The sequence below is a fragment of the Natator depressus genome, chromosome 17 (genome assembly GCF_965152275.1).
Source record: "Natator depressus isolate rNatDep1 chromosome 17, rNatDep2.hap1, whole genome shotgun sequence".
NCBI lineage: Eukaryota > Metazoa > Chordata > Testudines > Cheloniidae > Natator > Natator depressus.
The window spans coordinates 11216859-11240162 of NC_134250.1; the positions used below are offsets into that span (position 1 = coordinate 11216859).

A 23304-nucleotide genomic window follows, 5' to 3' on the forward strand; every position below is an offset into this window, starting at 1 on the left:
TGGAAGAATTACGTCCCTCTACACTGCTTTGTACCTTTTGGGCCTGATTCTGATCTCAGTTATACTACTGTCAGTCACCCGTCACACTGCAGAACTCACTGGAATTACAGCAGTATAACAAAAAAGAAAAGGAGTACTTGTGGCACCTTAGAGACTAACAAGTCCTCCTTTTCTTTTTGCGAATACAGACTAACACGGCTGCTACTCTGAAACCTAACAGTATAACAGTAGTGTATGGGTGATCAGTATCAAGCCTTGAGGGCCAGATCCTCCACTGCTATAAATTTATACCAGCTGAGGATTTCAGCTTCTGTGTTGCCATCTACACACCTTTAAATAATAAACAACAACAACAACTAGTAGTATGAATGGGGGAGAAATATTATCTGGTAGCATTTTACACCAACTGTGCACAGGTGTAAGGGAGTGGGTCCAAAGTGTCCAAAATAATTTGGACGACAATCTGATCATCATTGCTTTGACCTTATTTCCCTTTCGCACCAGCTTTACCGAGAGGTACCTTCGTTAGCTACAGTGGTGTTACTTAAAGTTTACCTGAATGGGAGGAGTTTAAGTTCCACTTTGAGTCTGGGAATGATTCTCCACTCTTCTGTGTCTTGTGTGACCATTTTTACAGTTGTCCAAGGTGACTACAAAGGATCTGATCCTCATTTACACTTGGGGCTTTAAAGTGGATGTAGATTATGTTTATCCCCACTTGAAGGCCCCTTTGTACTGCCACAGTGGTGTAAAGAAGCCAGAGTAATTGATAAAGTGACTATGAGCCTGATTCTCATTTACACTAAAGACACTTTGCATAGCTCTGGCAGCATAAAAGGAAGTGCAGTGCATTTACATTCACTGTAAAACCCCTTTACACTGCCAGAGTGGTGTGGAGCAGTCTTAGTTTAAATGAGAATTAGGTTCTACTACTGTTGTAACTGAGGCCTAGTCTACACCCAGTTTTGTTTGAGTATAACAGGTTAGGGGTGCCAGTTTTTTTTACTGAAATAACTATATTGGTACAACCGCAAGTGTGGATTCAGTTATACCAGCACAAAGGTTCCTTATACCAGTAGCTCATTCTCCTTTTCATATGAGTCTAAAGCTATACTGACAGAAGCACCTTTATACTGATATAATTGTGTCCATACTGCAATTAGGAGGTGTGAATGCAGCATGTGTAGACACGCCAGCTTTGATCTAGGTAGCTTGTTACAACTGCAGTGAAGCCACACAGATGTTATCAATTTTTTTTTTCAGTGTCCCAATTTTTTGGTCAAAGTATAGTTAAGGTCCAGACTCCATAGAAAACAACACAAAAATAACAACAATAGTGATAATAAGTAAATAAGATTTTGTGGTCCATTCAAAAGCATCTGGCGGTCCAGATTTGGCCCCCAGTCTGCCTATTGACTACTCCTGCATGGCAGCATGGGCTGTACAGGCGGGGCCAGGATCCTGACTGGGTATGCACTTGAGGGACTATCCTATCCTGCCACAGCTTCACTGCTATTATTACCAAAGGTACCTAGATCAAAGCTGGCTCAGGTCTGCTATACAGGTTGCAGACACACATCAATTGCAATGTAAACATACCCCAAGAGGATTGTACTGCCCCTATAATGGCATAGTTAAAGTGATTCCACTTGTGTGTTTAAATAAACCCTGAGTGGAGAATTCTGACTTGGTAACATCTTACACCCACTTTACACTGGTGCAAATGACCACACAGTGGCTAATAAAAGTTCTGCTACTTATTTATTGGCCTGTAGACTGACAAAGGGCATAAGAACATAAGAATGGCCCTACTGTGTTAGACCAAGGGTACATGTAGCCCAGTGCCAAGTGCCCCAGAGGGAATGAACAGAACAGGTAATCATCAAGTGATCCATCCCCTGTCACTCATTCCCAGCTTCTGGCAAACAGAGGCTTGGGACACCATCCCTGCCCATCCTGGCTAATAGCCATTGATGGACCTATCCTCCATGAACCTATCTAGTTCTTTTTTGAACCCTGTTACGGTCTTGGCCTTGGCATACATCCTCAATCGGCTCGGTTTACATCTGCATAACTCACTCCATTGACTTGAGTAAAGATGAACTGGTGTAATGGAGTAGAGCATTTGGACCAGGCACTTTCTATTGAAAGGAGGTCCTCCCCCCACACCCCAAAGTTGGGTTGTATCTTTGTGCAGAGGAAGATTCATTTTGTGATCAGATTTAGCCTAAAGCCACCCTCAGATGACATGGAGTAAACCAAACATTCAATTAATTTGTCTTCTAGTAACACAAAGTGATTAAAACTATTAAGGCATGAAAAACAAATCTTCATAATCACTAGGTAGAGTAATTTTAGCAGCTTTTATCCCATGATGGGGAGTGGGAAGTCTTTTTCCAGTCAACATATCCTTTATGCCACCTCCTCAGTTCAATGTGTTTTGAGAAAATGCCACTGAAGCGTTGTTCTGTGTTAATTAATTACCATAGTACGTGTGCGCGCATATGTAATACTGATATAAGGAGTATGTGGGAATAAGGGGTAGAGCATTTGAGGAATTGAAGGACTCCTGGGTTCTGTTCCCAGCTTTGCTCTTTTTTACACAGGGACATGCAGGGAAATCAATCTGAACTACCTAAAAGTGTGAATTTTAAATGAATTCATTAAACCACATTAAATCTCTGTCTGGACACTCTTATTCTGAATTAAAGTGGCCTTAATTCAGTTTAGAAGTGAATTAAACTAAACCGAATTAAGACAACTTTAATTTGGAATAAAAATGTCCACACAGGTTTAATGGGGTTTACCTAATCCCCTTATGAGATGTAATTATTGCTTGTCAATTTCTGAGATGATTGTACGGAAAACCCTGGAGAAGAAAAGTTATCATCATAAAATGCACTCAAACACTGATGCCTACATTTTCACAAATGACTGGTGATTTTGGATGCTTCTGTTTTTGGGACACCTTAAAGGGGATTGGTTTTCAGAAAAGCTAATTCATGAGTACTTAGTTAAGATAAGGTCCTTAGGGACCAGATCCAGCTCTCACTGAAGAATATGGGAGGCTTTCTGTTGACTTCACTGGGAATTGGAACTTGTCTTAACTCAGTAAGATAATAGGAACTGGGCCAGATTTTCATCTGTGTAAATCATCATAGCTCCATTAGCTTTATTTGTATTCCATGAGAACCCATTCAGTATCACAGCCCCATTGTGTTATATGTTTGTATAGCGCATAAGAATTTTTCCCTGCCCAAAGACCTGCAATGTAAAATAAGCAGAGATTTTTATTTCAGGGGGACAGCTAATTTCAAGGTATTTTCCTTTTTACTCTTAGAACAGGCCAGTTGATAGAAAGTTGCTAAATGATGTTTGACTTTGTTGCAAAATGAACAGGCTTATTTTCAAACAAATCTCAAATCAGCAGCTGCACTTGAGGGATTACATTTTTCAGTGATGGGCACTGTCTGTCTTTGCACATTTTTGTGCCTCTCTGTGCTTTTTGGGTAGTCGCAACTGTGTCCCTGTCTCAAGGAAAGCTGCATCAAAGATTTAGCTGTGATCAGAGCTGAACTAATTATATATGCTTTTGATCTCTCAGTAATTCATTAATTGAATGGGTTTATAATAAAAAAGAGTTTGAGAGGCTAGGGTTAGGATGCATTTATGTAAGTGGTGAAGAAAATGCTGTAAGGAAGGCAAACAAAAATAATTAGAGCTGTTTGCAGCCTTATATTATGTCTTTGTGTTAACTAGAAAACCAATTTTAAAGTGCCTGGGCATTGATATTAATGGGACTCTGGTGCAAGTAAGCGACTCATATGAGCAGTGAGGGCTTGCAGGCCCTGATCCTGCAAATGTTTACACAAGTAGGAACTTAACATAAGCTGCTAGATTCTGCCATTTTGGGGCATGTCAGGTAGTAACTTACTCTACACCGGTGAAATCCTGGCTCCACTGAATTCAATGGCAAAACTCCCAGTGATATCAGTGAAGCCAGGATTTCACCTCATGAGCCCCAAGAAGTCCCATTTGTTTCAGTAGAATTGTGGGTGTAGTAAGGCTGGATCCAGCAGAGTACTTAAGCGCATGCCTAACTTTAAGCATGTGGGTAGGCCCACTGTCTTCAGTGGATCTACACTGCCATAGCACTGGAGTAAAGCAGCAGAGAATTGGGCCCTTTGAACTTCAGTGGGACTGTTCACATGTTTAAGTTTAGGCACGTGCTTAAATCCTTTGCCAGATCAGGGGCTGTGTCACTATGAAGGTGAGATTGACAGAATGGGGATGGATTGTAGTTGTTGATTAAACAGTAAAGGGAAGTCATGGCTGAATACATTATTTTGCAATCATTCCACTTTCTGCATAAGATATGCACAAAATCTGAATAATCAGGAGGCTGAACATAAAGAGTTGCAGCCCTTTGCACTCATGCTTGGACTCCTGGTGTGTTTCCCAGAACGGTTGCTGGGCTCTCAACGAGTACAGTACATTTGCTGAAAATTGTTCACTGATGAAGCCAGCTCCCTGTTTTTTTTCCCTTCCCCGACACATGTTGAAGCCAAAAAGGAAGATTATATATTAATTTTTATGGAAATAAGCTCTTAGAAATTCCCTCCAGGATTGAAAATTGCTCTGCATTTTCAGAATCAAGTCATGTTGTTGAAACCTTAATGTTGTAAATAAAGTAACATTATCATCTGAAATTCTCCAGTCATTTTGAAAATGTACAGAGATTTGACAGTTTAATATACTTGATGAAACAAAACAGTTCAAGCAGTTGAAGGGGAGATCTTCCTTTGATTTAAAAATTGCCAACATATTAAAGTCAATGGCACCGAAGGAATGGGGAAGGAACTCTTATTATCTTGGGTTCTCTTTGGGGCTGGCAAATGTGCAAGAAACTTTAGTGAAAAATGCACTGTGCATGCTGAAATTGGCGACCAAGCCATGTTTTCAGGCTAAGCAAGGCAGCTGACATTTAATGTTGTTGGGGGAGCGTTTTCTGAAATGTGGTAATTGATTGGCTTGACAGTTTTTTTCCATTTGTTTACAGGCCTCATTGGGGCTGACACGCCAGCTCACAGTATGAAGTAGGGGTGAGAGAGTAAAACCCTGTTTGTGGTTTTCTTAGGAAGAACCTTCACAGAGAGCCAAATTCTACACCCAAAATGGGCATTTGTGTTAACTTCAAAACTGATGTTAGAATGCATGAGCATCTGTATTCCAGCCAGTGGGAAAGCACTGGTTACCCCATCCTCATACATAGTGATGCAATCACAGAGTGGGCCTACCAGGAGTGAGAATGCATTAACTCAACAGCTGCATTGGAAGATATCCCCATGATAATAAAAAGATGAGGGGCATGTCCATCCTTTCCCCCAAGGGTAGCACCTATGCTCACACAGCACAGACTATTCCTGTTAGGAGCACAAATAATAGGCATGGAGGCTTATATGTTGGTGCTGTATCTGGGTCAAGTTGAGTATGTGCATAAAGAGAGATCATTATTCAGTGAACCCCTGGCACTGCTCCAGATAGCTCCTTTGCTTGGAAGCCTTTAGAAAGATTTCTCCCTGAGGATCTAGGGTTTCAACACAAACCACCTCCCCCACCCCGCTCCATCCCCCCTTACTGGATACAAATTCTCCGATGCATGTTTATGCACAGCATACTGGTAGAATTTGGCCCATTCACTAGACACATCTAGTGGAGGTACCAGGTACATTTAGCCACAGGATGTAGGATTCGTTCCAAGTTCTATCCCTTGTTTGCTGAGGCCAAAGCTCCACTGACAGCAGAGAACCCTGGGAAAGTCACTGAGATACAGATATAGAAAGAGCAACAAGAAACAGCTCCTGAAGTCAGTGGAGTCTGACCCGCCTGATGCTTATGTAAGCAAGAGGAGAACTGGGCTTTTCGTGTCTTGCACTAGTTTGAAACACTGAGCCTAGTTCACCACCACGCTGTACCTTACACACCAAATCAGAGTGGCAGCATTTCATACTCGCTTTGCTGTTGGTGGAAACAACTGCAAAGGGGACAGAGGATGGTGAATCAGGCCCATTTGCTTAGCTTTGCTTACACTTTTGCAAGCTTTCCATAGGTGCCATCTTGCTAAGAAAATGATGAAATTTTATTCTAAACCAAATTAGGAGAGGAAATTTATGATTTTACCTATGCTGAAAAGCTGCAGCTCTGTTTGCAAACAGAAATGGGACCATTATGCCCTTGGACTGAATCTGCAAATACTTCTTCACAATCTCATCTCTCACTCAGTAAGCAAATGTTGGTTGTTTGGGTACAAATAGGGCACACATTGTATTTGACTCCTTATCAGAGGCTAAGCACTGGGGAAGAGCAAGAGATAAGCCACTCAGCAGTTTTGTCTCGCGCTTCCATAGATGAGAATCAAGATGATTTTTAAAAGTCATTTGCTAAAAGTGTAAAGATAGTGGCAGCTGAGAAAGCCATTCAAATAGATTCAGTGGCATTCAACCCTCTGTGTGCTTGAGCAACCCTTTGAACTTCTAATAAATGCTTGGTCGTCTACATTTAGCTTCCCTGCTGCCTGCACGTGCAAATACACCCACACTTCATGCAAACATTTATTGGGACCCTGTCTTTAAAAGTTCCACAATGTCACTCTTCTATGGTAAAAAGGGGAAAACTCAGATTCAGCCATTTTGATTCTATATGCCCGTGTTCAGCAATGCACTTCAGCACATACTTCACTTTAACCACGTAAGTGATCACATCCTTATTAAGAAGAGAATTTAAGCACATGTTTAACTTTAAGCTCCAGCTTTAATGCCATTGACTTCAACATGTGTTTAGATGCATATGATACACATATAGTGAGTCTAATGCACCGGCTTTATACCAATGTAAATTCATTGAGGTCAGCGTTTTACTCCTGATTTACATCAGTGCCAAAGGAGAATCTGGCCCACCAGATTCTTCATCTCTTCCAGAATCCTTTGGATAGTATTTACTTTGGGAAAGAGGAGCTGGCTTCTTCTTCAGATCTGAAAACCTAGCACTAGTCCTGGTCCTACCGCCCTTGCTCCTTGACCTCACCGTTACATGATGCAGTAAGAAGCCATACGGCTTTCCCTTTCTGCTCTGCCTGCTGGCTAAGCTTTGTAGCATTTCACCTATTCTCCCCATTCCCCGAGAGGGATTGCTATGCTGACAATTTAATGCATTGCCATTAGAATTGGTTTAAAAATTCCAGTTTTTAGCTGGAAAGTTCCATAGGGAAAAATGCTCTCATTTTCATTGACATTTCCTACAAATTCTTTCCAGTTTTTTGGTGAAAAACTGAAGCCAAAAACTGAACATGTTTTGGAATACTGTTTTTGGTTTATATGTTCCATATTTTTGGGAGCAAGGGGAATCTAAAGTTTTAGGTTTCAGTTTTTTTCATTTAAAAACTGGAAAATGGCATCAAAAACGCAATTTTCCCATGAAAATGTTGGCTTTTCACTTAAAAGCCATTTTTCTTCAAAATTATGTTTTCATGGAGAAAAAAAATCAGCCAACTGTAATTGCTCCTTCCCCCCCCCCCCCGATGAAAATGTGGCTTTTGACAAAGGGAACAAAATCAGCCTTTACAGTCACATGACTGAGCACACCTGGCCTATTTAAATCCATTTGTTCAAAAGGCTGTGAGCGCCTTTTCAGGAACAGAAGCACTTTGCAGAGGGACTTTATGATAGGAGCTTCTTCTTAACATTGCAGATGTTAAAGAACAACACATCAGTTTAATTCTTAGGCAAGCATTGGCATAACTCCTCATTCCAGGAACTAAAGGATTTCCATCCTTGTAACAGTGAGAGATATTCACAGCTATAATCCAACAGGCTGTATTAGCATCCATATGGCAGGTGTTAACCCTCGTGCCCAGAAGCAACCTTGAGACAGGTTTCCAGAAGAGTTCCGCTCCTTTTTAGATACCTAAATAAGGGCCATATTTTCAAAAGTGCTAAGCACACAAAAGAGTGGCACTTAATTATTTAGTTTCCTGAGCTTGTGTTTATTTATAAACACTATGCAGTCTCTCCTCCCCCCGCCTCCCATTTTCATGTCTAAAATTAAATAAATATGCAAAACCAGAAAGTTGCCAATTCCCATGTGCAACCTTGCAACAATACAAAGCTTTGTCCTTGCATAGTGCCTGTGATCTGAAGATCCCAAATTGTATTGCACTTGCTAATTAATATAGCCTCATAGTCCCCAATAAGGCAAGTATTGGACCCATTTTACAGACAGGAGCACAGTAGATGTTCATGTATTTATAGATTGTAAGGCTAGAAGAGACCATTATGAACATCTAATCTGACCTCCTGTATAAAGCAGACCATAGAATTTCATGCATGTTGTGTTACCTACAGACAGTGTCACCAGTGATGGAGTCAGGATTAGAACCCCTCGGTCTCCACCCTCAAACATTGTGCACCAATTCCTACACTGCAGTCCCTCTCTATAAAAATTCCTAGCATTTCTGTCCCAAATGTGCATGCCAATAGAAAAGTTTTTAAGGGGGAAAAATATCCAGTCTCAAGACCGAGGAGTTATTTTATAAACAAGAGTCCAAAAGAATATTTTTAAAAGGATGAAAAATGGGGATGTTGTTTAAATGGGGAGAACATGTTCATAAACTTATGGTTTTTCAAGCTCTCCCAATCCTTCTGCTCCATTCACACTTCCAAAACTAAATTATGTTGTTATAACCCTTCCCAACTGTGTACTTAAAGCATGTAAAATATACATCACTGTGTTACACTAGCTCTGTGCAGTGAAGTAATCTGCCTTGTTTTAGTAACCCCAGTGAAGTCTATGGGCCTGATTTAACATTGAATCCAACCCAGGATGTGCTGTCATATGGAAGAGAAAAGACATCAGGGATTTTTAATAGATCTCAGGGTCAGATTTTTAGGGGCTCAGCACCCACAACTGGGATTAGGTTTTCAAGCGAGCTCAGCTCCCATGTAAGCATATAAATAAATGGCCAGATTCTCAAAGAGCTGAACTCGTGAAAATTTTGCCCATAAATATCACCCCCGGTGCTCTGGGGCGCTGAGAACTTTTGAAAATGTGACCCTTATTTTGGTTCCTAAATAGGAGCTGAGCTCTTCTGAAAATCTGCCCTCAATTGCAGGTGCACTTAAAAAAAAAATCTAGTCTGAGCTTCTTTAAAATCTGGTTCCTAGTATCTGGATGTGTTGTTTAATTTTATATATCCCCAGTCACACTTTGATAGCAGCATGGTAGGTATTGACCCACATGGTTAATGTAGTGTCATATTTTCAAAAATTCCCAAGTGACCTACGAGTCACAGCCCCATTTTTCAAAATGATTTAGGGGTGCCTGCAGAGTTAGACAGCAGTTGAGCGGGAGTTTGGCGAATGCCTGTAGTGCCTAAATGTTAGACGTAGTCCCTCTTGTGAATCCCACCTTAGGTGCTTAGGTTTCTAACATTAAAGTCTAGGTGCCTAAATTTCAACAGCCGGCCATGCGCAGTCACCTGCGTCCTGACACTATCAAGCAGCTCAATGCCTAACTCACATCTAAGCCCTGGGATTCTCAAACAAGACGTTCCCCTGCCCATCTTGCCTTCGGCACCCCGATCCAGTAGATATACTTTAAGAGAGCCATAAAGTAAAATTGCAGTATGAAGTATTTATTTCAAGGGCTGGTCTACACTGAAAAGGTACATTGGCCTAGCTACGTCTCTCAGGGGTGTGTAAAATCCACACCCCTGAAAGACATGGCTAAGCTGACCTAAGCCCCAGTGTAGACAGTGCTAGATCAATGGAAGAACTCTTCCGTCAATCTAGCTACTGCCTGTCGGGGAGGTGGATTATGGACAGCAATGGGAGAACCCCTCCCTTCACCATAGTGTCTACACTCAAGTGCTACAGCAGCACAGCTGTGCCACGGTAGTGTTTTAAGTGTAGATGTAGCCCAAGACACAAGGAAGTGTGTGGCAAAGGTGCCCATCCTGCCTCTTTAACAATGACTGCGTATAACTGTGAATATGGTACCATAGATCTCCCACTGGCTCTGGAAACCCTGATTGAGGCCCATGTGTGCTGTTACTTCAGTCTCTTTGTCTACAATGGTGTAAACATTTCTTCCTACTATATTTTTAACAGAGTTTGGTGTAAAACTGATTGCCTTTGTTTTTAAATGACTGTTTTCTGCTCATGATTCATCAGCTTGGGAGATTCCCTCTGAAAGCTATACAAAATAAACACTGTTTGGGCACTCAGACATGTGAATGAGTCAGACTAGGAGATATTCAGTTCTTCATGGTCTTCCATCGTTTTTGTAAATGTATTTAGCATTTAATTAATCTAAATCCCTGCTTTCCCCCTTGATCCCTTTCCTGAAAACAGAATTCTTGAAGTCCAAGGACAGTTTTCTTCTCCGCGGGCTCTATCCTGGCAATTGACCTCAATGGTTATTCAATTTTGTACTTAGTCTGGGCTAGATCCTCAGCTGCTGAAAACCAGAATAATGGTGCTGATGTTGATGTGGCTATGTTGATTTACACCAGCTGAGGAGCTGGCCTTTGGAGTCTTTAAATGGTGGATGAATATCTTTCTAAAAAGTTATGCTTTAGTTCAGCAACAAATTATTGGGATTAGTAATGTTGACTTTTATAGTAAAGATCATCATCCTCCTCCACTGTAGGAATTGCCAGATAGAATTCTATGGCCCGTGTTCCACAGAAAGTTAGAGTGGACGCCTATAGAGGTTTCTTCTGTCCTTAAATTCCATAAATTAGTAGTAGAGATGGAACGTGTTTTGAATCTCCAAGTTCTCAGCAAAACCATCAGAAAAAGATTCAAAAACTTGTCCTGAGAAATGGACAACAGGTCTAATAGTGACATAGGTATGAGATTTTTAGTGAAAACAAATATCGCTTTGATCCTGACCGTTTACCCTTTGAAGATATAGTTTTTGCTTTTATATTAGGAGTGTCCTCTTAGGATTGTTGATGCCATGGCATTTGCGTTCTGATCTGTTCTCTTTCTTGGATAGGAATTTCCCTTGGCAATCATCGGACGGCCAGAATGCTACTGTGGCTATCCCACAATGCATTTCACTCTTCACGACAGCGTGGACAGGTTGTTCTGCAGCAGACTGCAGAACGTCAGTAGTATGGCTGAGGTGCCAAGAGAAGAGAATTACTATCATGTCTATCAGACTCCAGTACAAGGTAAATGCTGCAACTCAGCAAGAGCCCCCGGAAGTCAATGAAGCTATGCCTGTTGACACCAGGTGAACATCTAGCCATAGAGGTGTTAGCTCTAATGTCCAGGCCACATGCTGATTTGAATCATTGCAGCCTGCCTATACCTAAATTCCCCATGCAGTTTCAGTTGTATATGGTAGTCTTTCACTTCCTTTACCAAACTGATATGTGATTTTGTCAGGCACTATTGAAAAATGGATCATTTTCGAGCCCAGACATGGCAGCATTTCAGTGGTAAAGTGGTTCCAAAGTGCTGTAGGTTCTTTGCTGTGTATGTGTATATAAACATATGTGTTAAGTAGCATTAACATATATGTTTTATATACACACTATCCATATGTGTAATATAGAAATTAACACAACATTAACACTGTTTTATGTGATGTTTGCAAGAGTAAAATAGCCATTCAAGCGAAACAACATGTTATGGATACAACATAATCAAGTAGCGGCTTTTGGAAATCCCCGGCCTTAAAATTCCTGGACAGTTTCATGGGCTTTTGATTTTTGAAACAACTTTAACTAAACAAATTAGAACTTTTCCTTCACCCTAAACTAAAACTACTCTGATTTCGTGTTGAACTTCAATAAACCTCCTTTCAAAGGAGAATTTCAAGGATTTTTACAATGAATGAAGCCTTACAAAGCCCCTGTGGGTGTAAGTAATTATCTTACAGGTGGGGAAATTAAGGCACAGAGCTTAGCCTGCACTTAAACACTACGACTAAAGCCAGAAGGGACCACCGGATCATCCAATGTGACATCCTGTATCTCACAGACCAGCAACACCACCCATCACCTACACACTGAACTCAGCCACCGCCACCCCCACCCCTTGCCCAGAGCCAAACAATAGCTATGTGACAGTCCAAAATAGAACCTAGACTTCTAGTTCTGTGCTTTAACCACAAACCATGCTCTCTCTGGCTCATACATATTGCAATTATAGCTGCATTAAAACCAATGCTACCAGCATTTCTAATTTACTTGAGACATCTTCCTCTAAATGCTCATAAGCATCTAGAAGTAGGTTGGTAACATTGACAATAAGGCTTCAATCCAGCAAATCACTTAAAGTTAACTGGATACTTAAGCGCATGAGTAGTTTCACTGATCTCCGTAGTACTATTCATAGGCATGATGCTGAGCATATCTCTAAGAGCCCTGCTGGATAGAGGCCTAAACTTCTGCTCATAGCCCATTTTCACCAACACGTATCAGACAAAGTAGAGTAGGTAAGGCCTACTTCTGAGCATTTATTGGTTCACACCCCTATTGGACTGCAGCCCTCTGAACTGATTTGAAAATCCAGAGATTTAATTGCGCACATTTCAAGATGTTTGGAAGTTCAAGTTATTTTGAATCCAGCAGTTCAGGCTAGGAATTTTCCCATTGACTTCAGCCAGAGCAGGATCAGGGTTCCAAATATGAACGCTGAATACTTCAGAACATGCTTTGATTTTAGAAATCACCCTAGGGAGGGATATTGGGGCACCCTCCATGCTGGATCACGTGCAGGCATTCGTCCACGGCAACTTTTAAATGGATGGCACTGCCTGCGATGGGATAAGGAGCAATGCGCAGCATTTCTTCTTTCTATTCATTAGAGATGACCATACATAGCCCCTTCATGGGTTATGCTCATTCCCTGTTCTGAGGTTAGGCAGGCATTAATAAGTATACGGATATAATGCCAAGCTCTCATGTCGCACTTTTCACCAGTAGCTCTCAAAGTCCTTTACAGAGGAGGCCAGCATCGTTATCCCTGCTTTACAGATGAGGAAATGGGCATGGAGAAGCAAAGTGACTTTCCCAAGGTGGAGACGGGAAGAGAACCCCGACCTCCCAAAGTCACTGTGGTGTGGCATCCACGAAGGCACACAGCCGCATATCCGTAGACAATGCCACTAAAGTTGTGTAATGATTGTGAAACCCTTCAGTTCCACAATGTAAGACGTCCAAACAGATTCTAAAATATAATGAGAGAAAATAGTTCATCAGCCACCACTCTCTGTTTTAAAGTTGAATCCATTTCATGTGAACATATACATAGTCAGGGTTTGATCCTTTCTTCTGAGTGAGAAACGCTAACCTTAGACAGCTGACCTTACCTTCCACAGCATCCCTTGTTCTGTGGATTGAATTTTGAGGCTGCCAGGGCCCTGTTTGCAGCAGATCTGACAGAACATGCTTGTGAGACAGGTTACACCCAGCCTTTTTGAAGTGCCAGGAAGCCTAATTTCTTTTGATTTCCATTTCAGCACAAGCCTCTCAGGAAGGATGTGAACTGAAGTCTGAAGCTTAATCCCTGCCCTTCCTCCCCCCCCCCCCCACCACGTTGATTATGGCCAATTGACTAATTTTCAAATGCAACAGGAACATTCTTTACATACGTGTTTACAGGTAGAATGTGGGTTTTAAGAGACTGCCTTGAGTTAGGAATGGTGCATCACTTCCCTGCCCTATAAAGAGCCCTCTACAGACAAAGACACAATCTTGCCTAGTGTTGTTCCATAGTGGGTGAGCAATCTGCCTCCATCCCACCTTTATCATTTGCATTAATTTATGGCTATTTCCTTTGCAAAGCACTCAGATGTTCCCTTGGGAGATAGCAAAAGGTATGGGAGATACAGTTACATACATAAGGCCAGATCTTCAGCTGGTATAAATTGGGATAGTTCCATTTTCTAATGGAGCTACACTGAGCTACACCAGGTGAGGCTCTGGCCCATATACTGCAGATAGGCAAGTATGCACTGATGCTGCATGACACATGACTGTTGGAGGATTAAGTGCCAAGGATGCATCATTCTGTAATGCTGAACCTGCTTCTGTAAATGGAAAGAGCTACATCTTCTACCTGTGGTGCTATATTTTTTAGTGATGCTTCTTTGCAAGCAGTGGTCCTGATTCCCTCCCCTCCCTCAAAATGTACCTACATCTTTTCTCTCTGTACATTATTCTGTAAACAGACACCATAGTCAGCAATTGTCACCAAGATGACATTTACACAGGTACAAAAAGAATGACTGTGGCTGTCCTGAATGGCAATTATATTTTTAAAACACAGTACATGCAATCTGTCTTGATTGCAATATTTTAGCACTGCTTTTGCAACCATGAAAGGCCTTCAAAGCATGGAATATTGCTTTGCTTTTGAAAATCCCAGGCTAAGAGGTTGAATTGAACTCTAACTTATAGGAAACCCCTCCTATTACAATGAGACACTTGATTCACACATCTAATGGCACATTCAGGCGGGCAGTGAACAGCCAGCCTGCCAGGCAAATAGCAGTTAACAAAAACATGCATCCAGGGGCTTTTATTAGAACCTACAATAATTTCCTACAGGTCTAATAATAAAGCATTGCTTAACATGACGTCAGTCTCTTGAAAGCCTCCTGTGAAGATAAACTCTTTGGCCTGTTCAGGCTGAATTAATTTTGAGAAGTATCTGAATCACAACTTGACTCAAACTGATATCCTATGGTATACATAGAAAAATGAAAGCAATAAACCTTGTAATCAGTAGCTGTCAGTAAAATTAATAAGACGGCACCATGCTTACAATGAAATATCTTCTGTACTTACAGACACCCGATGCACAGATAGGATATTCCTCACTACCAAATCCAAAGTATTTGTTGCTTTGTCTAGTTTTCCTGGGGCCGGGAATACCTGGGCTCGTCATTTAATAGAACACGCCACTGGATACTACACTGGAAGCTATTACTTTGATGGAACCCTGTACAACAAAGGTATTGTTGTCGGAGACACGTGAAAACCTGAAATCAGCTTTAAACATGCACGTTTACTTGTCTCGACATTTGTTTATAATATTGATAGATGTATTTATTACAAACACCTGTGTTAAAAATTAAACACGTTTGGAATTTGACAGTACCAGCCTTTCATATGTATTGTACAGTGTACAGAGACTGGTTGAATAGTATACATAAACCGAGTCACATACATTTTCAAGAGTAAAAACTTGCTCTGATTTGTGGGGTCACATTGGGTAAACTATGCAAACTTGAGCATCTATTATTATCATCATCCCTCTGTGTGTGTGTGTGTGTGTGTGTGTGTGTGTGTGTGTGTGTGTGTGTGTGTGTGTGCACGCGCCCCTCTCTCTCTCACACACACACACACACACACACACACTGTCTCTCTCTCTCTTTCTCCCCTTGCTCCATTGTCAGAACTGGCCCATAAAAAAATTTTCAGCAACAAATGAGCTGGATTCTTGGGCTAAGATTTTCAAAGGCACCTAAAGAAGTTGGGCCGCGATTTTCCAAACTGACTAGTGGCTGTGGGCCCAGCAAAAGACAAATTAAAGGGCCCTACATTTTTTAAAGTGCTGAGCAGCTGCCTTCTGAAAATCATCTTTAAGGTGTCTCAAGCTGGGCACCCAAAAATCACTAAATAAAATAATAGAATGATAGAAATGTAGGGCTGGAAAGGTCCTCAAGAGGTCATCAAGGCCAGGCTCCTGCACTGAGGCAGAACCAAGTATACCTAGAACATCCCTTACAGGTGTTCATCCAACCTATTCTTAAAATCTTCCAGTGATGGGGATTCCACAACCTCCCTTGGAAGCCTATTCCACAGCTTAAACTACCCGTATAGTTAGAAAGCTTTTCCCAATAGCTAACCTAAACCTCCCTTGCTGCAGATTAAGCCCATTACTTCTTGTCCTACCTTCAGTGGACATGGAGAACAATTGATCACTCTTTTCTTTACAACAGCCCCTAACATCTCTGAAGGCTATTATCAGGTCCCCTTTCAGTCTTCTTTTCTAAATGGTTTAACATGCCCAGGTTTTTTTTAACGTTTCCTTGTAGGTCAGGTTTTGTAAAACCTTTTATCATTTCTGTTGCTCTTCTCTGGACTCTCCCCAATTTGTCCACATCCTTCCTAAAGTGTGGCACCCAGAATTGGACACAGTACTCCTGCTGAGGCCTCACTAGCCAGGACCCAAGACTGACCCTTGCAGGACCCCACCAGATATGAATAACTGACAACTACTCTTCAAGTACAGTCTTTCAAGCAGTTTTGCATCGGTCTTATAGTAATTTTATCTAGACCACATTTCCCTACTTTACTTATGAGAGCATCATGTGGGACTGTCCAAAAGCCTTACTAAAAAATCAAGATATATGATGGCTCTTACTTCCCCACATCCACTAGGCCAGTAATCCTTTCAAAGGAGGAAATTAGGTTGGTTTGGCATGATTTGTTCTTGACAAATCCATCCTATCCCTTACAACCCTATGATCTTCTAGGTGCTTATAAATTGTTTAATAATTTGTTGCAGTATCTTTCCAGTTATCAAAGTTAGGCTGAGTGGTCTATAATTCCCTGGGTCACCTTTGTTCCCATTTTTACAGATCGGTTCTGTGTTTGCCATTCTCCAGTCCTCTGGGACCTACCTATTCTCCATGAGTTCTTGAAGATAATTGCTAACCATTCCGAGATTGCTTCCACTAATTCCTTGGCCACCCAAGTTGCATTTATTTACAATTATTAATATTGTGGTAGTACCTGGGAGTCTCAGTCATAGACCAGGACCCTATTGTGCTAGGAGCCGTACAAACCTGGGGCGGGGGGAAAGGTGGTCCCTGCACCAAAGAGCTTACTGGCCAAGGAAAATTAAGAATTAATAGTCACATAGCTGGTCATTGATAGAATCAGGAATTGAATTCCAGACCTCCTGACTCCCGATCCAGGGCTGTATCCACTAAGTTACGTTGTCTCTTGTAGTAGTTAGAATTTTACACCATTAGAGGATCTTGTTTATAACATGAAACCTGAATTTTTTTAAAACAATGAAAGCCTCACATTTTAAAACAGGTTTTAAAGGAGAAAAAGACCACTGGAGAAGCAGGAGGACTATCTGTGTAAAAACACATGAAAGTGGCAAGAGAGAGATTGAAATGTTTGACTCCGCCATCTTGTTGATCAGGAACCCATACAAATCTCTAATGGCAGAATTCAACAGGAAGTGTGCTGGCCACCTGGGATATGCAACAGATAGGAACTGGAAGAGTAAAGGTAACATGCCAAGCCATTGCTAACCAATGGGTGTCTAAAATGGCCTTCAAACAATAAGGCTTGAAAGTGGGGTGCTATGGGTGTTGCTGGTAGGGCAATGTACTGAGGGCCTGATCAAAAGCTCATTAAAGTCCATGGGAGTTTTGCCACTGAGATTAGTGAACTTTCCATCAGGTCCTAGGGCAGAGGGAGGCCCCCAGAAACCTCAGATCTGAATTTTGGAGGTGGTTAGAGTCTTAAACCACATCATCTGTCACAGAAAGAGAGCACAGCCCCAGGACTAGCACAGCACAAAGGATAAGCAGCCTGGCAGAGAGAATTTCTCTTTGTAGAGAAATCCTGCTCACAACCCATTTAACCAGGCTGTATGCTGTGGTGAGGATTTGCCCCCGCAGTATCTAATAGGTGAGATATATTAAAAAGATTAGTTTAAGATCAAGAATATGATGGAACAGGATTTGTTGGGGGTACATTTGTATGCATTTTACAGGCATTACTGTAGTACAGATTAGTAATAATAAGACTTGTTGACCGTTACTCAGAGCCCCTGGACATGTTTTAAAAATGCAGCCACCACGCTTCATTTTCCTTTTGATACTTTCAACTAGCAAAGCAAATGACAACTTTAAATTCCCCACTGAATGCATTGCTGCATTCATACTTTACCATGCTAAAGAATTCAGCATGGGCTTCTCCTTTTGTTTATACTGAGCATTAAAATAAGGGATGGGCAAACTGCACAATCCCTGATGGAGGTTCTCCAACATTGTATGTTTCTATCCTGAAACCCTGGTTCCCCCTTATCCCGCTCAACCAAGGACCATGCGTTTACAATCTCACAAACAACACAAACGATAGGAGTGGAGTGGAGGCACTGGGTGAAAGAGTTACCTAAGATCAGGCACATTAGTGGTAGAGCTGGGATTAGAACCCAGATCTCGTGACTTCCTGTCCAGTGCCCTCTCTATTAGAATCGCTCCTAATAAATAAATTAGGAATAAAATAAAATAGGAATAAATAGGAATATTAGGAATAAAATAAAATAAATTGCTCCTAGTAAATAAATGTGCTGCAGGTTTCAATATACCAGTGTACTACTTGTGAAGAATTAGGCAAAGGCTTTCTAGTTCAAGCAGGAATTAGCTCAGTGAAGTCCTATGGCCTGTGTTATACAGGTCAGATTAGATCATCGTAATTGTTCCCTCATTTTTGAAAATTTTATAGATTTCCTCCCCACACACACACTCCTTTCTCTGCTTCTATTTTTCAATAAGTTTTCTAAGCAACGTGCAAACTCAGCAACTTTCATATTGAGACCAAACACACAGAGTTAGTGGGGGGTTGAAACTAGAGCTCATTTTAAAAACAGAGAACATTTTCCACTAAAATGTTCAAAATGTAAATGAAATTTCAAAAATTTGAAAAAAAAATCATCATCTCACCAGCTGTAGGTCAACCTTAGGCAAAAAGAAGTCAGCCGTCCCTGACAAACAGGACAAATACTGCTTCAATTTATACTTTTGCTGCCCCATTCAGCAAGATCAGATTTTGCCCCATTCTATTGCTGCCCCAGGAGAATGTTTGGGAAATTATTAACACAGTGTGGATAAAATCTAATATTTCCCCCCCTTCCCATCTCTTTCCCCACTGTATAGAATGGCCAGACTTTGTCAACAGCTACGCCTCATGGTGGGCCTCTCACGTCTTAGACTGGTTAAAATATGGAAAACATCTTTTTGTTATTCACTATGAAGACTTAAAACAGAATCTCATCCCCAAGCTGAAAGAAATGGTGGAATTCCTAAACATGACGGTGACAGAGGACCGACTGCTCTGTGTCGAAAACAACAGAGATGGGAATTTCAAGCGGTCAGGTGCTAGGCAGAAGGATTTTGAGCCGTTCACCCAGGAAATGAAAGATCTTATCAACAGCTACATCCTAACAGTGGATGAAGCGCTGAAAAGAAGAAACCTGACAGGGCTGCCAAGAGAGTATGTTCCAAGATGATATCCCAGTTGCAGTTAGCTGTGTTTTTAAAATAAAATAAAAATAAATAAATACGAGACCAGAGCTTTATACCAACAAAAGCAAAGATATTCTTGGAGTCTGCTGAGGAATGCAAATTCTCTCCACTCTTGGATGTTCTTCAGGGGCATTAAGTGCTTCAAAAGGCAAACAATGAAGGACGGAAATTGGGTTATAAACCAAGGAAAAAGCTATTAGTGTCTGCCTATGTGTGTCCTTCCCTATATAAACAGCTACAAATTTAACAGTTGTGCACTGCTAATTCTGGAAAAGGATTCCTTCTTCTCATCCTTACTGCCTACTAGCAATACCTGTCAAGAATAACTTGAGATTTTGCAGTGCTTGATTTGGAAATTCATCATACATATGTATGGAAAACCCTCAAAGGTGATAAATATTTTCATCCAAGCTTTTAAGTAAGTTAGTTGCTTTCTTTTTAAAAATTTTCCCCTCCCATCTCCTAAATTCTCTAGTTGCCAACCACTCATCCCATACATCCTCACATTAGACTTTTGTTCGTGTGCAAGGGAGAAATAGAAATATACCTGCAGTGAACACTTCCACAGAGATATGAATGGTCAGATAAACCTTGTCTAAGGCTCACCTTAAAAACCTAGGCTTGGACTGGTCCACTGACTTGTCAGAAACTGCATTGTTGCATGGTAGATCTGATTCAAGACTGACCTTGGGTTTTCATCATAATATGGACTCAAAACATGTACCAGAGGAGATATTAATATAATCTCCAGGAGGGAGGTGCATCCTGTCTCCAGCTTGCCTCCAGCTCTTTGGGCTGGAATCAAGGAGAGTGGTGGGTCTCCCTTGGTGGTAGGATATATAGCCCCATGCAGAAGGGGCCTGAGCAGGGGAAAGAAGGAATTTCCAACAGGAGAAAATGATGATTCAGTATAAAGGGATGGGCAAAGACCTCCATGATATCATCCCGCTCAAACCAGCCCCAAATTCAGAGGCATACCTCAGGCTTGGTAAAGGCCCCATTGTATATTATATCCTTGCTGGGTTGAGGAAGGGTTGATGAGATCAAGAGAAGAACAAAGCATTTCATTTCTGTTACGAGTGACACTCAATGCCTGAGTGGGAACCCTTTGTCTTTAAGTTTATGGTCTCTACAATGGGTCTTGTCACTGGGCCTGGTGTGCCATTTGGGCCCAAATGACAGCTTAGCTGTGTATAGTGCTGAAGAGTCAAGAAAGTGCTTTTCTATTGCAAGGATAGTGGCCACAGTCAAGTGATTAAAACTAATGAGTTGGAGGATGGGGAAGGTGGCACTGGCAGCCATGGGAGAACAGAAGCTCTATGGGTGAGCAGTGCAGCTAGTAGACATGGTGAGTGAAGAGGACCATGCAGCGTTCTGTCACACAGCATGCTTGTTGGCCTCTTAACAGACCAAAAAAGTCCCACCTGGGTAGATTCACCCCTTCCAGACGTCTAAGCTCTCTAGGTAAAGACTAAGCTGCTCACTGTTGTCCTCAAGAGCCATCTCCAGCTTTACTCCCAACCTCTAAAGGGCTGTATTTAGAGTTAGCAATGAAGTAACTTTTCCTTTGAGACAACGTAGGTCCAGTATGTAACTATGGTGGTTGTACCTTGAAAGGTGGATGATTTTCCAGGCTGGGATTGGGGGTGAGGGGGTTAATTCCATTATGCTTCCCTTCAGTGTATTACATTTAAATTCTTGAACACATGCAGCAACATGACACCAAGTAGCTTTGTGCATTCAGCTAAGAGCCACCCTCGGTGTCAGCAGGAGTCACATGAAGCTCAGAGACATTTTATCACCCTACATGCTTTGGGGCTAGGCCTGGAAGGTTGTATTACTCTACAGTGTATTTGTTCATGTTGACTTTAAAAAATTCCCCCGAACCCCAATGGAAAATTAGTTTTAATAAAAAAAAATAATAAAACAGTTTATATGAAGGGAGCTGGCCCTCCTTTGAGTATGTACCATTGATGCTTTGAAAAATATAGTAAATCAAGCACAGTCTGGTCTGTATCTTTTATAAGTTTTCCTTGTTTGTGCTCTGCATGCAATTGTCGTGTTTCTTTCTTCCTTCCTCTGAAGAATTGCTCATTATCATGAAACTAACTACACAGTAGTCCCATCTCAGCTGGAACCAAAAATGGATGGAGACTTTTTTGCTTGAGTGAGGAGAGATATTCTGGTATGAAATGGAGAAAACTGCCCACTATGTGCCTGCTTTTCCACTCTATTTCTGCAGTTGACACCAGTGTAACTTCCATTAATCTCAGGGAAGCTGTTTGTTATGTACACCAATGTGAGAGAGTTTACAGTGAAGCCCAATAAGTCTAATTCTCTTCTCACTTACATGAGTAGTAAATCATAAATGAAATCAATGGAACTATGCTGCTGCAAATCCAGTTTAAGGCACATGGAGGATGATAGAGAGAGAAGAGTGTCCCTGGACCAAAGAGATTTTCGAGGCTCCATTCAATTCTAATTAGTTTTAAGTGGAACCCAGGTAACCTTCAGTATTTTACTCAACAAGCTATGCTAAAAGAAAGTAAGAGTTGTCTTTAAAACATATACCAATAAAGATATGGTGGATACAGATAGATCTTTGAAAGGCTTTCTTCCTATCTTATAAATTAGGAATACAGTAGTGCCCAGAACTCTTGGTCAAAAGTAGGGCTTCATAGTTCTAGATGCTGCACCTACAGTCCGAAAGTAAGGGAAAGGAAGCATTTCTAGATAAAATTTTCATAAGCATCTAAGTGACGTGGATCTTACCTTTCAGGATCTTGGCATAAGTTCCCATTTTCAAAAAGGGCCTAGTTTCCTTAGGTGCTTTTGGAAGTTATACCCACTATCACATTTTAGGGATGGAGAACTGACAGATACAGAGTGTGTCACTTGCCCAAGGACTTTTATTGATTTCAGTGCTCACTGGATCAGACCCTCAGTACGTCCACAGCCTTACTCACCACATAATAATTTGTTTCAAGCAGTGGGTAACTAATACTGCTGATGAAAATCCAAATGGGAAGCAGTTATGCATACTGAGTACGAACAAGTCAGTCTGTGTGCACCAGTCTCAGACATTAATGAGAATTGGCTTCATAGATCAAAAAGCAGTATATAGTCCCATTTTACTTCAGAAAGCCTAAATCTTCTCTGTCCACCATCTCACTAGCCTTTTAGCTGGAGTGGCGTTTACCCAGAACATGGGTACAGCAATGTAACAAAGGTCATATAATTTTATTTTAAACTGAGGGGCCTGGCAGCATCATTTGAATTAAGATTATGTCAGTGTTTATTTATAAGCCATGTTTGTAATAGCTTATAACACAGCTATTTTCGTTTACATCAGGGCAAAAGAACACAACAGAAGTGATTAACCTAGAAGCAATAATAAAAGACTGATTTAAAATGTGTTGTTATGAGAAACATGGATTCCATATAATTCTAGAAGAGGGAAGATATTGACATTTCTAAAAAATTATGAACACTATACAGGGTCTTCATTTCAATGCATATTGATTTAGTCGACCACATTCTCCAATGGTGTCATAAGGTGTCGGCAAATGGAAAGTGGATGTTAAGACACTAAGAAGTCAAAACGGTACCATTTTATGCCCACTTTGCAATGAGTGCACATGGTGCAGGGCAGTGAAGAATCTAGTCTATAATTGTTTAGGCCCCAATTCCTCAAGCTGGTCTGCCCAGGCAGACCCTGGTGTACACAGAAGCCCCCTTGATTCCAGTGGAAGGCAGTGTTGACCAGTGGATAAAGCACTGCACTGAAACACAGGAAACCTGGGTTCTATTCCTAGCTCTGCCCCTGGCCTGATGTGTGACCTTGGGCAAGTCACGTCCCCTCCTTGGGTCTCAATTCCACAGCTGTAGAGTGGGGATAGTGATACTGACTGCCATTGTAAAGCAAAGGTAAAGTTCTACTAATGACTAATTATTATT

At 41.3% G+C, this 23304-nt stretch overlaps 1 protein-coding gene across 2 annotated transcripts in view; it reads left to right on the plus strand.

Annotated features, from left to right (window-relative positions):
- Positions 1–21302, plus strand: part of WSCD1 (WSC domain containing 1) — a 58477-nt gene extending 37175 nt beyond the window's left edge. The window contains exons 6-9 of one of the 2 annotated variants that reach the window (XM_074974927.1): positions 11056–11233; positions 14863–15027; positions 17123–17323; positions 18979–21295. In XM_074974927.1, coding sequence (XP_074831028.1) covers positions 11056–11233; positions 14863–15027; positions 17123–17323; positions 18979–19331 — 897 coding nt within the window. In that variant the 3' untranslated portion in view covers positions 19332–21295. Of the gene's footprint in view, positions 1–11055; positions 11234–14862; positions 15028–17122; positions 17324–18978 lie in introns of both variants that reach the window. The other variant, XM_074974928.1, reaches the window with a different exon arrangement.
- Positions 21303–23304: the final 2002 nt, after the last annotated feature.